A 15178-nucleotide genomic window follows, 5' to 3' on the forward strand; every position below is an offset into this window, starting at 1 on the left:
ATCAACTCTTGCATTCATCACCTTCTTTGGCAGACAACCATTTTCCATTCTCTCAACATGACCAAACCACCTCAACACATTCATATCCACTCTAGCCGCTAACTCATTTCTTACACCCGTTCTCTCCCTCACCACTTCGTTCCTAACCCTATCTACTCGAGATACACCAGCCATAAACTCCTTAGACACTTCATCTCAAACACATTCAATTTCTGTCTTTCCATCACTTTCATTCCCCACAACTCCGATCCATACATCACAGTTGGTACAATCACTTTCTCATATAGAACTCTCTTTACATTCATGCCCAACCCTCTATTTTTTACTACTCCATATCGAGAGAATGCGCACATATGTTTAATTGTGATTTATTAAAGCATATTTGTATTCTATTTTCAATAACCAACAATTAAGTTTGATTTACTTTTGGGAGTCATCAGCTGATCTTAAGGTTACACTTCTGTACTGTACAGTATTGTAATTATGCACATATACGAATAAAAAGGAGTACCTTCTATATAATTTCTTCAGTTATTCAAAATATCTCCACACACACACTCACGCAATGTTTTGATAATGGGAATCCATCCATCCATATACCAAGGCACTTCCCCCAATTTTGGGGGGTAGCCGACACCAACAATGAAACAAAACAAAAAGGGGACCTCTACTCTCTATGTTCCTTCAGCCTAATCAGGGACTCAACCGAGTTCAGCTGGTACTGCTAGGGTGCCACAGCCCAACCTCCCACATTTCCACCACAGATGAAGCTTCATAATGCTTAATCCCCTACTGCTGCTACCTCCGCGGTCATCTAAGGCACCGGAGGAAGCAGCAGGGCCTACTGGAACTGTGTCACAATCGCTCGCCATTCATTCCTATTTCTAGCACGCTCTCTTGCCTCTCTCACATCTATCCTCCTATCACCCAGAGCTTTCTTCACACCATCCATCCACCAAAACCTTGGCCTTCCTCTTGTACTTCTCCCATCAACTCTTGCATTCATCACCTTCTTTAGCAGACAACCATTTTCCATTCTCTCAACATGGCCAAACCACCTCAACACATTCATATCCACTCTAGCCGCTAACTCATTTCTTACACCCGTTCTCTCCCTCACCACTTCGTTCCTAACCCTATCTACTCGAGATACACCAGCCATACTCCTTAGACACTTCATCTCAAACACATTCAATTTCTGTCTCTCCATCACTTTCATTCCCCACAACTCCGATCCATACATCACAGTTGGTACAATCACTTTCTCATATAGAACTCTCTTTACATTCATGCCCAACGCTCTATTTTTTACTACTCCCTTAACTGCCCCCAACACTTTGCAACCTTCATTCACTCACCGACGTACATCTGCTTCCACTCCACCATTTGCTGCAACAATAGACCCCAAGTACTTAAACTGATCCACCTCCTCAAGTAACTCTCCATTCAACATGACATTCAACCTTGCACCACCTTCCCTTCTCGTACATCTCATAACCTTACTCTTACCCACATTAACTCTCAACTTCCTTCTCTCACACACCTTTCCAAATTCTGTCACTAGTCGGTCAAGCTTCTCTTCTGTGTCTGCTACCAGTACAGTATCATCCGCAAACAACAACTGATTTACCTCCCATTCATGGTCATTCTCGCCTACCAGTTTTAATCCTCGTCCAAGCACTCGAGCATTCACCTCTCTCACCACTCCATCAACATACAAGTTAAACAACCACGGCGACATCACACATCCCTGTCTCAGCCCCACTCTCACCGGAAACCAATCACTCACTTCATTTCCTATTCTAACACATGCTTTACTACCTTTGTAGAAACTTTTCACTGCTTGCAACCTTCCACCAACTCCATATAACCTCATCACATTCCACATTGCTTCCCTATCAACTCTATCATATGCTTTCTCCAGATCCATAAACGCAACATACACCTCCTTACCTTTTGCTAAATATTTCTCGCATATCTGCCTAACTGTAAAAATCTGATTCATACAACCCCTACCTCTTCTAAAACCACCCTGTACTTCCAAGATTGCATTCTCTGTTTTATCCTTAATCCTATTAATCAATACTCTACCATACACTTTTCCAACTACACTCAAAGTAATACCTCTTGAATTACAACACTCATGCACATCTCCCTTACCCTTATATAGTGGTACAATACATGCACAAACCCAATCTACTGGTACCATTGACAACACAAAACACATATTAAACAATCTCACCAACCATTCAAGTACAGTCACACCCCCTTCCTTCAACATCTCAGCTTTCACACCATCCATACCAGATGCTTTTCTTACTCTTGTTTCATCTAGTGCTCTCCTCACTTCATCTATTGTAATCTCTCTCTCATTCTCATCTCCCATCACTGGCACCTCAACACCTGGAACAGCAATTATATCTGCCTCCCTATTATCCTCAACATTCAGCAAACTTTCAAAATATTCCGCCCACCTTTTCCTTGCCTCCTCTCCTTTTAACAACCTTCCATTTCCATCTTTTACTGTCTCTTCAATTCTTGCGCCAGCCTTCCTTACTCTCTTCACTTCTTTCCAAAACTTCTTCTTATTCTCTTCATATGACTGACCCAATCCCTGACCCCACCTCAGGTCAGCTGCCCTCTTTGCCTCACGTACCTTGCGCTTTACTTCCACATTTTTCTCTCTATATTTTTCATACTTCTCTATACTATTACTCTGCAGCCATTCTTCAAAAGCCCTCTTTTTCTCTTCCACTTTTATTATTAGTCAGTGCACACATACACACACATTTTCTCTCTCTCTCTCTCTCTCTCTCTCTCTCTTTAGACATTATTAGATTTACTTGGTATTATCATGCAATGTTTCAATAATGGGAATACTAATTACTCAGTAAAGTATCAAACGGAAATCACTCGATACCTCGGCTCAATTTCCGCCAGAAATATGATATCTCCAGACATACAGTACTTCTTTTATTAAATTCATGGTAAATAGCACTGAAGGCTACTCATACCAACTGTTACGGACCACTGAAATACTTGGTATTGTTACTCAATGTTTCGATGATGGGAATAGTAAGATTACTCAGTAACGGATCAATAGGATATCACTCAATTTGCCCACTCGATTGTTACTCAATGTTTCGATGATGGGAATAATAAGATTACTCAGTAACGGATCAATAGGATATCACTCAATTTGCCCACTCGTTTTCCAGTCATGTGATAAAGTATGAACTCAACAGATCCTAAAACTTTTCTTAACATATTTTCTATTTAAAATGGATACTGTATATAATCAATAAAATAAAATACTAACTTACCAAATTAAATTAATTTCAATACAAGAAAATAGATTATTTCTAAGGAAATAAATTAGTGTACTATTTCCAGACTTGTGACATCATCACAGTGAAAATGTGGTTGTAAAGTCGAACAGTCGTAAGTCGACAACTACCATTACTACCACCCTTATCAAAACCAACATAAATACTCAAGAGAAAGAATTTTGAAATGTAAGACACTTCACTTTTAGTAATCTTTAGTTCTAAATTTCAGCTGTAAGGAAACCCCTTTCTCATTTCGCTTAAACCCTAAACAAGCTGAGAGTATTTGTACAGTAATTCATTAATCCTTTTCACTGAAGCGAGTTTAAGCAGTTAAAAGTTTTTACTGTCTACAGTATTCTTTGAAATGCTGACAGTTAACTGGCTTGCAAAGAAGCTTCAGGATATAAGGTTCAAACCAATTGGTTTTGATTTAGTATGTTTTTTATATCAAAAGACCTAATCACACCTTGATAACTGAACTGTCTACTAGGTCCATACCTAGGTATTTAAGGACTGAATTGTTAGTAAATCTATAAAAACTGGGAGTGATGCTGAACTTGGAGCAGAATCACATAAACTGATAAATAATCTTTCCCAACATAAACCTAGAGATGCTCCCTAGAATCTGAGGGAATTAACCTATGGAACCATCTTATCTTCTCCACTATTAGTTGGGATAGAGAGATTCCCATCACGAACTTGATTACTGGTAGGAAATCCCAGTTAAAAGAAATCCAATACATGTTCCCCCAACTATCCCAATGCTTTAATGACCAAAATGGGATAGTTTTGAAAACCTGGAAGAGGGCAAGACACTTCTCGTAACCCCTCTTTTACCAATAGGTACAAAATCTCAAACTATAGAGCTGACAACTTCACTGGGAATCATTCCGATAGAAATGATAGACCTTACTTCTAATGCCAAGCAGAAGTATTCAGGAGCACTATTTAACCTTTTTACCCCCAAAGGACGTACTGGTACGTTTCACAAAACTCATCCCTTTACCCCCATGGACGTACCGGTGCGTCCTTGCATAAAAATGCTATTTAAATTTTTTTTTGCATATTTTTGATAATTTTTTGAGAAACTTCAGGCATTTTCCAAGAGAATGAGACCAACCTGACCTCTCTATGTCAAAAATTAAGGCTGTTAGAGCAATTTAAAAAAAAATATACTGCAAAATGTGCTTGAAAAAAAATAACCCCATGGGGGTTAAGGGTTGGAAATTTCCAAATAGCCTGGGGGTAAAAGGGTTAACACAGCAATGAACGCACACCAAACGGGGCAAAAACACTTTGGGCAGACTAAAGATACATTCAACTGACAAAATATATCAACTTGATAATAATCAGCGCTGACATTGTAAAATTTTTTGCAGACTCCAGCATTCACCCTACAACCTTAGCTAACTCACATTTTCCACTAGATATCTACACAATTATAGGGAAATCAGGGCAGCTTTTAATTTTCTTTTATCTTCATATCAATTGTTGACAAAGCTATACCTTCAAATAGGAAAACGTCATAAATTCGAGGTAGGATTCCTTAGACAAATTTGTACAAATATGCTTACTTATGTCTCTGGGTGATAGGAGGATAGATGTGAGCGAGGCAAGAGAGCGTGCTAGAAATAGGAATGAATGGCGAGCGATTGTGATTCAGTTCCGGTAGGCCCTGCTGCTGCCTCCGATGCCTTAGATGACCGCGGAGGTAGCAGCAGTAGGGGATTCTGCATTATGAAGCTTCATCTGTGGTGGATAATGTGGGAGGGTGGGCTGTGACACCCTAGCAGTACCAGCTGAACTCGGTTGAGTCCCTTGTTAGGCTGGGAGGAACGTAGAGAGTAGAGGTCCCCTTTTTGTTTTTGTTTCTTTGTTGATGTCGGCTACCCCCCAAAATTGGGGGAAGTGCCATGGTATATGTATGTATGTATGTATGTCTCAAGTTTTGATGCTTGGATGGACACTAGGCAGTTATTCATAGTTTAGTTGTTACTTCCAAATTTTGTACTTTTAAACAATTAGTAATCTACTTCACTTTATAAAGCATAGTTCATAAATGAAAGTATTCATTCAAATCATCATAACATATAATACCATTCATTAGATATACCCAGGAAAGAACCAAGTAAAAAAACATATGCTAGTGCCATATGACTCCACCCATCTGTCTTGGAATGACTTTTGAAAAGGATTTGCTACTTGGGATACCATGAAGAGTTTTAAAAAATAGTCTTTTATTTTCCCTCTATAGAACAATATATACATACATACATATACCAAGGCACTTCCCCCAATTTTGGGGGATAGCCGACATCAACAAATGAAACAAAACAAAAAAGGGGACCTCTACTCTCTACGTTCCTCCCAGCCTAACAAGGGACTCAACCGAGTTCAGCTGGTACTGCTAGGGTGCCACAGCCCAACCTCCTACATTATCCACCACAGATGAAGCTTCATAATGCTGAATCCCCTACTGCTGCTACCTCCGCAGTCATCTAAGGCATCAGAGGAAGCAGCAGGGCCTACCGGAACTGCGTCACAATCGCTCGCCATTCATTCCTATTTCTAGCACATTCTCTTGCCTCTCTCACATCTATCCTCCTATCACCCAGAGCTTTCTTCACTCAATCCATCCATCCAAACCTTGGCCTTCCTCTTGTACTTCTCCCATCAACTCTTGCATTCATCACCTTCTTTAGCAGACAGCCATTTTCCATTCTCTCAACATGGCCAAACCACCTCAACACATTCATATCCACTATAGGTTAATCAAAAACACACTTTAGACTTTTTCGAGTACTGTACCTCAAAACTTGCCCCATAATAACTTCATACTTCGATTAATTACTTTTCCAGATACCGGTCACCATGTTACCAAATTTATGGCAGATTTTCCATGCATAGGTACTCAACAAATACTGTCAACAATATGACTCAAGATACATCCTAGGAGTATTAATTACCCAAGAGGAAATTTACGGAACACATACCTTCAGGTCTGTCCGTGGAGTGGTCGACCAGAGTGGGCTTACATATTGCCAACAAGTCAATATCATCTAATCCTCCCTCCAGAGAAGTGTGTAAACCCCTAGGAGAATTACCTAAAGCAGTTACCAAACCATTATCTGACGATTCTACCGATTTCTCTCTGTTAAGTTGCTCCATTAAACATCTAGCTGGTGTACGATGTGCCTGAAAAAAGTACCATTGTAAATACCTGGAACAGTTACATCATTGCATAGATAAAAATAAAGAAAAGTAGCTTGATTGGGATGAAAATTAGTAAGATGAAAATGACGAATGAATGCTAGAAATGAGAAGATGAATGAACGAAAAATAAAGAGAATCATAAGCATTGAAATGATACACTGTAGATGCGTGTGGGAGAGCAAAGTAAACGTACTAAAGGGATTTAGGAAGGAATTGGGAAAAGGATTAAGGGATTTTGACGTAGGAAAAATCTATTTCTGGGCGGAAGACCCGTGCCGCCCAGTGAAATGCTCCTTAAGCACCATTTCTAGGGTATATAACTGCTATATATTACCAGAGAAAAAATTGCATGGGAATGCCAGGTTGAACCCAGCTCGCTCACCTGTATAAGGTGTCGATATAATACTGGGGCGTGATAAATCACAACCAGAGGCCTCGCACCATTTAGATATCTCCTGTCAAAATCTCTGAACAGCGAGGTGCCGTTCAACATCGTACTACTACTAGGAATTGGGAAAAGGATTAAGGATATAATAATAAGTGAAGGACAATAATAATGTGAAGGAGATATCATACTAATATGCACGATAGGTTATATCAGTGAGGTAATTCTGTGAAAGTGAATGGCCATATCAGTGGGATGATATCGTGAAAGTGAAAGGTCATATCAGTGGGACGATATCGTGAAAGTGAAAGGTCATATCAGTGGGACGATATCGTGAAAGTGAAAGGTCATATCAGTGGGACGATATCGTGAAAGTGAAAGGTCATATCAGTGGGACGATATCGTGAAAGTGAAAGGTCATATCAGTGGGACGATATCGTGAAAGTGAAAGGTCATATCAGTGGGACGATATCGTGAAAGTGAAAGGTCATATCAGTGGGACGATATCGTGAAAGTGAAAGGTCATATCAGTGGGACGATATCGTGAAAGTGAAAGGTCATATCAGTGGGACGATATCGTGAAAGTGAATATAGGTTGACAACGGACTATGCAGATTTGATCTGCTCATTTGAATGTAAATAATGGATTAGATTATAATTTCTCTGTTTTTAATTATAAACACGATACTAAAATGTGATTATTACATGCATTATTATTGGGTACAGTTAAGTGAAACGCCAGTTTAATCAAAATCCGGTTTATTTCAAATATAGCAGTACCCTGTAATTTTTTACCACCGTAAATGGATACACACTGTAGGGAGAGCGCTAGGACCAGCTAGGTATAGAGATAGGTAGTGGCACACGGCACACCCAGTGTAAAGGAGTGCAGGCTATTTGAATCATTGCCCAATTTGAATTTTATCGCAATTTTTATGAGAAATTTTATTTAATACAGTAGTTATTGCATTGTTCTTGGCCATCCCAATACTGTTGCCAATTATTAGAAATAAAATTCTTAATGTGAGGTAAACAATCATCAGAAAGCAGTTTATTTGTGAATGTGGTTCGCTCTAAGATAAAATAAAATAGAAAGATTTTGTAAGGTTAACTAACAAATTAAGTTGTTATAATTATTTTGCAATAGTATGAAATAAACTTAGTTATAACATTTATTAATATTTACATTCAACATTGAGTCCCTTGTTAGGCTGGGAGGAACATAAGAGAGTAGAGGTCCCCTTTTTGTTTTTGTTTCTTTGTTGATGTCGGCTACCCCCCAAAATTGGGGGAAGTGCCTGGGTATATGTATGTATGTATGTACAATCAACATCTTTTAAAATTACATGGCGTAGCCTACGTAGATGGCTGAGGATAGTCCCGCCAACAGCTGATTCGCCTGTTGTTGGTGATGTTGTTGAATGCGCATTTTAATAAACTGCTCGAGAGTTCGTTGAACTGTGCTCCTCTTTTCTTCAAGTATTACGTGACGTTGAAAACAGCCGACAAAAAAAAGAAATAAAAAATCGGTAATTGCTATTGTTAAAATACATCTTTAATTAATAATAGAAAAGCACAAAATTTATTGAACGAAGTTCAGATACCATCAAAATCCAGGATTATTGCTTATTGTAGACATCTTTCAGTAAATAAACGTTAGGCCCCCAATTCTAGGTCTACCATTGCACGATGATAGCTACAAATGGTGCCATTCTCTCAAGCAGATCAAACGAAGTCTCGCTGGATGAGCGAGTAGCAAGAGTTCACAGCCCGGGTAGGAAGAGTAATAGAGGTTACCAAAGCTCCTCCATCAACTAGGAAACAGAATGAGTACAGGGACATACACTCCAGTCCTGCCCAGCCATCAGGGTAGCCGGGGAGACCCAAGCTGTGAAGTATGTGACATGGAGCTGTAACTCTAGCCTTCAGGGTCGGAAGCCACATGGATGCCATCCACTGTCCCTGAAAGAGAGGTGGTGTCAAAAGGAGCCATTTCCTTATGGCTACAGCTGGCCTTCCTGGATATCTTCGACCTCTTTCACTTTCTCTCCTTCTCAGAATCAGAATTGGAGTCAGAGGACAAAAAGCAATGCACATGCTTCCTCTTGACACTCAGCTCAGGCTCTGCAAGCAGGAGTCAAAATCTGAGCAACCAACCACGCCGATGCTTCCCCCGAGGGGAAGAACCACAAAACAGGAGCATGCCTTTCACCACTGGCATTACCACAGAAGACACTGGCACTGGGGAACAGGGACGAGAAGTAACCTTAGCTACCAGCTCCCTCGACAATGTCATAGGTCTACATGAAAGACCTAAGGATGCCCAAGATTTCCTTAGGTCTGCACAGAGACATGTGAAGAGCTTCCACTTCCGAAGGGGTGAGACGAACACTGGGGGAACTCTATACACCACCAGAACTTGAAAAGCCTGCAGATACAGATCCGATGGGTTCTTACTCCTGACGTATACTCCCAGAATAACAAACCTGGGGCATATGCACAAAGGTTACAGCAGCAGATGCACCTACTGAAGAGAGGGAAGAAGCGAGACTTCGGTGTCTTCTTGGGCATTGCCAAGAAAGACACCAGGGAAGGCACAGCTTTTCTTCCCAGTCAAGGCGTACACCTGCAACTACATAGATAGTCACAACAGGCATTCAATACACAGATAACTGCGAACAATCATGCAGTGTGTGGGGGTTCACCCTTTCACCTGGCAAGTACGTATCTCTTCACATCCATGACCACTAAAACCCAACATTCACTCCCTGAAAGAAAAAGAAAGTGAAAATGTTTGTTCAGAGAACATGCAGTATATTTGTATTTGTTTGCAGCCAAAAGCAAAATGGGGCTAGTCCTGCTCATGGGCAGCAGGGCTTCTAATGACTTCCACCTCGCACTAAAAACATCTCCCTATTCAAGGACAATGTTTGTACTTTGCGCAGGAGCAAATAAAATGAACTATTAAATGAACAACGAAATGGATGAAAGCATGATTAAATGAAGGCAATTCTCTGAAAATAATCAACAAATCAAGAAATCTCCATGAGCTATGAACAAATCAGCAGGTACACAATAAGTGAGGTAGTTATAAGCTAGATACCTGAAAAACCATTAGTGCATGTTCTGGTTTTGTGGCTATTACCAAACAAAACAAAACAAAATTATAACAAAGCCTTACATTAAATTTATGAAGTATATATCTAAAAAGCTCCAGAAATAAAATAGCTACACTTTTAATCATGTATATAAAACTGGCCACTTCAATTTATAATTGAACTGGATTGGGTTTATGAAATTGGGCTAAATATCCAAGCATTGGTGGCTGTGAGTTACAAGTTAAAAGAGGTTTGCAGCAAAAAGGGAGAAAGGAAGGAGGAACAGTGGTAAAGGAGGAGGATACAAAGCAAGTGCAGCTAAGGGTCGAAGGAACACTGCAGAGATCCTCAAGTAATGCCTACAGTGAACGGCAACACAAGAGGCGCACTGATGACACTTCCCACAATGGGGAAATGGCTTAGAAACTTGAACTTACAGCAACTACAATACTTACTTGTATTTCACCAAGAGATGTTATTTTAGATATCAATCTAATAGGTCTTCCTTTCATTTTCTGACAAAGCAGTAAATAATATGTGGCCGTAAGGTAATCATAAGACCATTTAAAAACTGCTTGTCTTACAGCAACTCGAGATTTCCCTTGGTGAACAGCAATTTCTGTAATGACATCTTCGTCGACACTGTTCACCTGCAAAAAAAGAAAATAATTAATCAATGATAATGCCAATTTACTAAAAGTTTGATAGTTAATTTATAAACTTTTCTCGAAGACCAATTGTAAGACTGGCCAGCATGACTGTATTTTGCAGAAAAAGCTATTTTTTCACGAGGGAAAAAAAATAATTAGGTAAATGAACATTACAGTGTGTCCATTTATGTCTTGGAAAACCTAAAACTGAACTTGGCTAAATCATATGATCCCTATTCAAAAAAGGGATTTTGACGAAGGAAAAATCTATTTCTGGGCTCCTCCTGTGCCGCCCAGTGAAATGCTCCTTTAGCACCATTTCTAATGTATATAACTGCTATATATTACCAGAGAAAAAATTGCAAAGGAATGCCAGGTTGAACCCAGCTCACTCGCCTATATAAGGTGTCGGTATAATATACTGGGGCGTGATAATTCACAACCAGAGGCCTCGCACCATTTAGATATCTCCTCTTCAAAACCCCCGCCACAGCGAGGTGCCGTTCAACACTACTACCACCAACCCAACCCACGCCAGTGACGTCACTCCTAATTTAGCACCGCTTTCGTTCACTTGTGAATTTTGTTTACAGTGTTTTGGTGAATTTTCTCATTTCTTTGTGCAGATGTCGGATTCCCTGGTCTCCCCATCTAAGTTAAGTACCAGATCTATGAGTTTTCAGCTTTTGGGGGTAGCATTGCCATTACTTTTAATTTTATTCGAGGTTTTTATTTTCCTCTTGTCGGACCGCTCGCGGCTCCCTTGCAGGCTTGCTACCTCCTTCGCTCGTTCTTAACGTATTACAATTGGTCTTCCATACTGATTGTTTTTCGTTTCGAACCTTATTTTGGAGTTTTTCTCACCAATTACACCTCATATGAACATTACATAGTGTCCATTTATGTCTTGGAAAACCTAAAACAGAACTTGGCTAAATCATATGATCCCCATTCAAAAATGTAAATTATACAGTTATAGATGAAGAAAGAACTATGTAAAATGACAACTTTGGAAGTAATTTGAATTTTTCCTAAAGATACAAACCTGATAGACGAGCCACTGGACTTTTAGTGAGGGTTAACCACCCACCTGCTAGTTAGCAGGGGGTGGGGGCAGTAGTTACCCAGCTCAGTCATACACACCTGGGCTGTAAACCCCACTTTGCAAGGGGTACTGGTGCTGCCGGGCCAATTTCTATACATAGCTAGAGGTTTGTATCGTTAGGAAAATGCAAATTAGTTCCAAATTTGTCATTTGTTCCATCATTAATACAAACCAATACTATCTATAGGAGATGACTTACCCTTTATGAGGGTGGAAGTCCGTGCCAACTGGCTTTTTCATTTTGACCCGGGGTTTTCACCTTTGTGTGTTTTGCACATAATTGGTGAAACCCTACACCTCGCTAGAACTGTGCTATGCATGGTCCGTGGCCTACACAAGCGGTGTGCTTGTGATACTAGCACTGTGATTAGTCCAGATAAGAGCTCTCCAAGTCATCAGTGTCTTCCGAAGGTACCGTGGACATTACCCAATCCCACCTCGCCAGGAGGTATGGGGACGTAATGAGTATATCTATCTACAGCAGGTTACACAAGGGAAATGGTTTTACCTGCACACAGTGAAGGTCAGCTTTGTAGAGTACCATAGGTGCTGCTAATTCCATTGGGTGGAAGATGAAAGAAAGAGAGTCACTCTCTGTCATTCATCACAGACTTAACCATGGTTAAACTCTACCTTCCCACATCTGCTACTTGTCCATCAAGGAGCCTGAGGTATTAACACCATTTATTTTGTAGCCACCAAAGTATCCATGGAGAACGTCTCTTATGTTCCTGTGGGCCACGTCTTGCCAGGAGTGGGCGGTGATGGTCATTTGATGCTTCTACACGCCCGCTAACAAGGCCTGTATCACAGAGTAGTCTTATAAACGTTAAGAGCGTATTCCTGCCCCCAACGTTATAAATTCTTGGTCTCTCCTATGGGGAAAAGGGTAAGGATTCAATGCTTGGTCTATGACCTTGCAAATCCTTGTGATCCTTTTCTTGATTTTCGCTGCGCTGACGAAGAGTGCCGACACTCGGGGACGCGCTCTTATAGTTTCCTTGAGGTAGGGCCTCCAGTTTCTCTTTGGCATAGTAACCGTTGATGTGGATCATTGGTCATGCTGCGAAGGAATCCAGACAAAAGGGTTCAGATTCTGGGATCTGAGCTGCCAGAAACGAGGTTAAGCATTATTTGGCCCATCGTCGTGAGAGCCATTAAGGACGTCCCATGGGGTTCAAGACTCACTTGGCCGCCAACACGAGGGGTAGACCTGTCATTGAGGCCAAGTGTACGTCAGCTGCTTAGAGTCCTGGAGGTTGAGCATTATTTGGCCCATCGTCGTAAGAGCCATTAAGGGCGTCTCTTGGGGTTCACAACTCTCTTGGCCGAAGCCAACACGAGGGGGAGACCTGTCATTGAGGTCAAGTGTACGTCAGCTGCTTGGAGTCCTGGATCGAGTCTCCTTTCTGACTAAGGGTCTGTAGGAAGTGTATGAGAAGGGGCAATGCTTATGTGGAGGAAAGGTTAATTTCTTTCAGTCTGAAGGTGAGGCTCAAGGACTAGCAGTGACCTTTCACTGCCGAGACCGAGAGAAGCTTTCCTCCCGAAAAAAACCTATAAACTCTCCTAAAGCTGGCATAGTGGTATCGAGGGGAGGGATACACCTTCCATGATACCAACTTACAGTCCACTTAGCCTGGATGGCCGAAGCCGAAGATCTACACAGGTATCCAGACAGCCTCTTCGCAACCTGTAGCGGATGAGACACAGAGGGGAGGACCTGGATAATCTCCAGGCGTATTTCGCAATGAAGATACGGCTTTCTGAAAGATGTTCACATATGGCAGTTACAGTCGCTGAAGGGGTTTTTTCGGGATCTCCATAGTGAGTTGCAGATGAGTCAACTGGGCGGGACGAGTCTGATTGCCTGTTTCCAAAGATCAAGGTCAAGGGATTAGGATCTCTAAGGATCTACGTCACTAGGGGAAACGAGTCTTCTAACGAGAAAAGACTGCTGGAACAGTGAGAAGGAAGAAGGGGGTTAAAAACCCCATGAGGTTATGACTCCTGATGCAGGTAAGAAAGGCTGAGAAGAGGATCCATGGAATTGGCCTAAGAACTATGAAAGAGATCCAACAAATTCTTGAACTTGTGGAGAAAGGGGAAACAAAAAACCCCAAAGGATTACGTTTACAAGATTCATTCCGAGTCATCAGTGAGGAGGCAGAGGCGATTGGTCGGAAGACATCTATTGCGGCAACTGCTGAGTTGAACTGTGTTCTACCTGCCTTGTGATGGCGTATAGGAGGGGGCATGTGCAAATAAGGAACCTCGTTCATTCAATGAAGATGCCAACTTGTAAAGTAACCATGTACCAAAAGGAAGAGACAGGGAGCAGAAGAGGCGACCTAGTCTCTACTACTAGCCCACTAGTAATAGTAGAAGTGATAACAGTCAAGATCATGGTGCGATGAATGTTTGAGGGTGCAGACAAGAACTGGCGAGCCCATGGATGCCTCAAGAAACCAATAGCATGGTACTTGGGTGAACAAAAAGTTCTCAGTGGCAAGAAAGGTATTAAGCATTTGTGCTTTACCTGTCTTAACGAAGGTGAGAGCTGGATTAGGTTCCAGGAGGGGAATGTGTGCTAAACTCCTTCAACTGCAAGCCATGGTAAGCGCTACTCGAGAAGTGCAACTTGCAGAAAAATGAAGGTTCCCTGGGTCCCCTATTGAAGATCTGTGTCACCTACAAGAGAAGTATCGCTTAGAAACTTTATGAGTGATCAAGGAAGCCATAGCAGTAGAACGCTTTGCGTAAGACGCAGAGAGCAAGAGAGTCTCGCTAGGAAGAGCAGAGTACAGTACATGCTTGAAGTGAGGATCACAGCCATAAGAGATCTGCGATTCTTCCCAGAGACGATCTCCGAAGAAAGAAGTAGGAGAAAATCTCCCCCCCCCAAGGGATAAGGCATCCAAGATTTTCCGCTGGACGTCGATGATTCTACCCGCTACCAGGAAGCTATCGGAGGTTGCTGGAACCCAGGAACCTGGAAGGTAACTGAATGGCGGTCGCACGTTAACAGGAGATGGCAAACTGACGGGCAACGAGGTGATAGTGAATGCCAAGGAACTGACAAATGACGGGCAGCTGGAGATCGTCGAGAAGGCGGCGAAACGCCGAGCAGCTGGTAAAGCGCCAAGCAGCAAACGAACGACAAGCCGCTGGCGAACGAAGAGCTACTGGCAAACAACGAGCCGCTGGCGGACGAGCAGCTGACGGACAACGAGAAGCTGATGGTCAACAAGCAGTTGGTTGCCAACAGTATCTGGTATTCCCAGGCGGTCACCCATCCAGGTACTGATCGGAGAATGACGAGCAGCTGATGAACCATGAACAGCTGGCAAGTGACGAGCAGTCGGAGAGTGAAGAGTGAGTGGTGAATGTAGCAAAGC

The 15178-nt window shown here is 41.7% G+C and overlaps 1 protein-coding gene across 5 annotated transcripts in view; it reads right to left on the reverse strand.

The window, feature by feature from the left end:
- LOC137631182 (maternal embryonic leucine zipper kinase-like) overlaps positions 1-15178 on the reverse strand; it is a 111171-nt gene that overhangs the window by 34936 nt on the left and 61057 nt on the right. For all 5 annotated transcript variants that reach the window (XM_068362909.1, XM_068362910.1, XM_068362912.1 and 2 more), the window contains exons 8-9: positions 10481-10675; positions 6323-6524 (exon numbers count right to left, since the gene is read on the reverse strand). In XM_068362909.1, coding sequence (XP_068219010.1) covers positions 6323-6524; positions 10481-10675 — 397 coding nt within the window. The remainder of the gene's footprint in view (positions 1-6322; positions 6525-10480; positions 10676-15178) is intronic.

The sequence above is a fragment of the Palaemon carinicauda genome, chromosome 39, assembly GCF_036898095.1.
Source record: "Palaemon carinicauda isolate YSFRI2023 chromosome 39, ASM3689809v2, whole genome shotgun sequence".
In the NCBI taxonomy this organism is placed as follows: domain Eukaryota; kingdom Metazoa; phylum Arthropoda; class Malacostraca; order Decapoda; family Palaemonidae; genus Palaemon; species Palaemon carinicauda.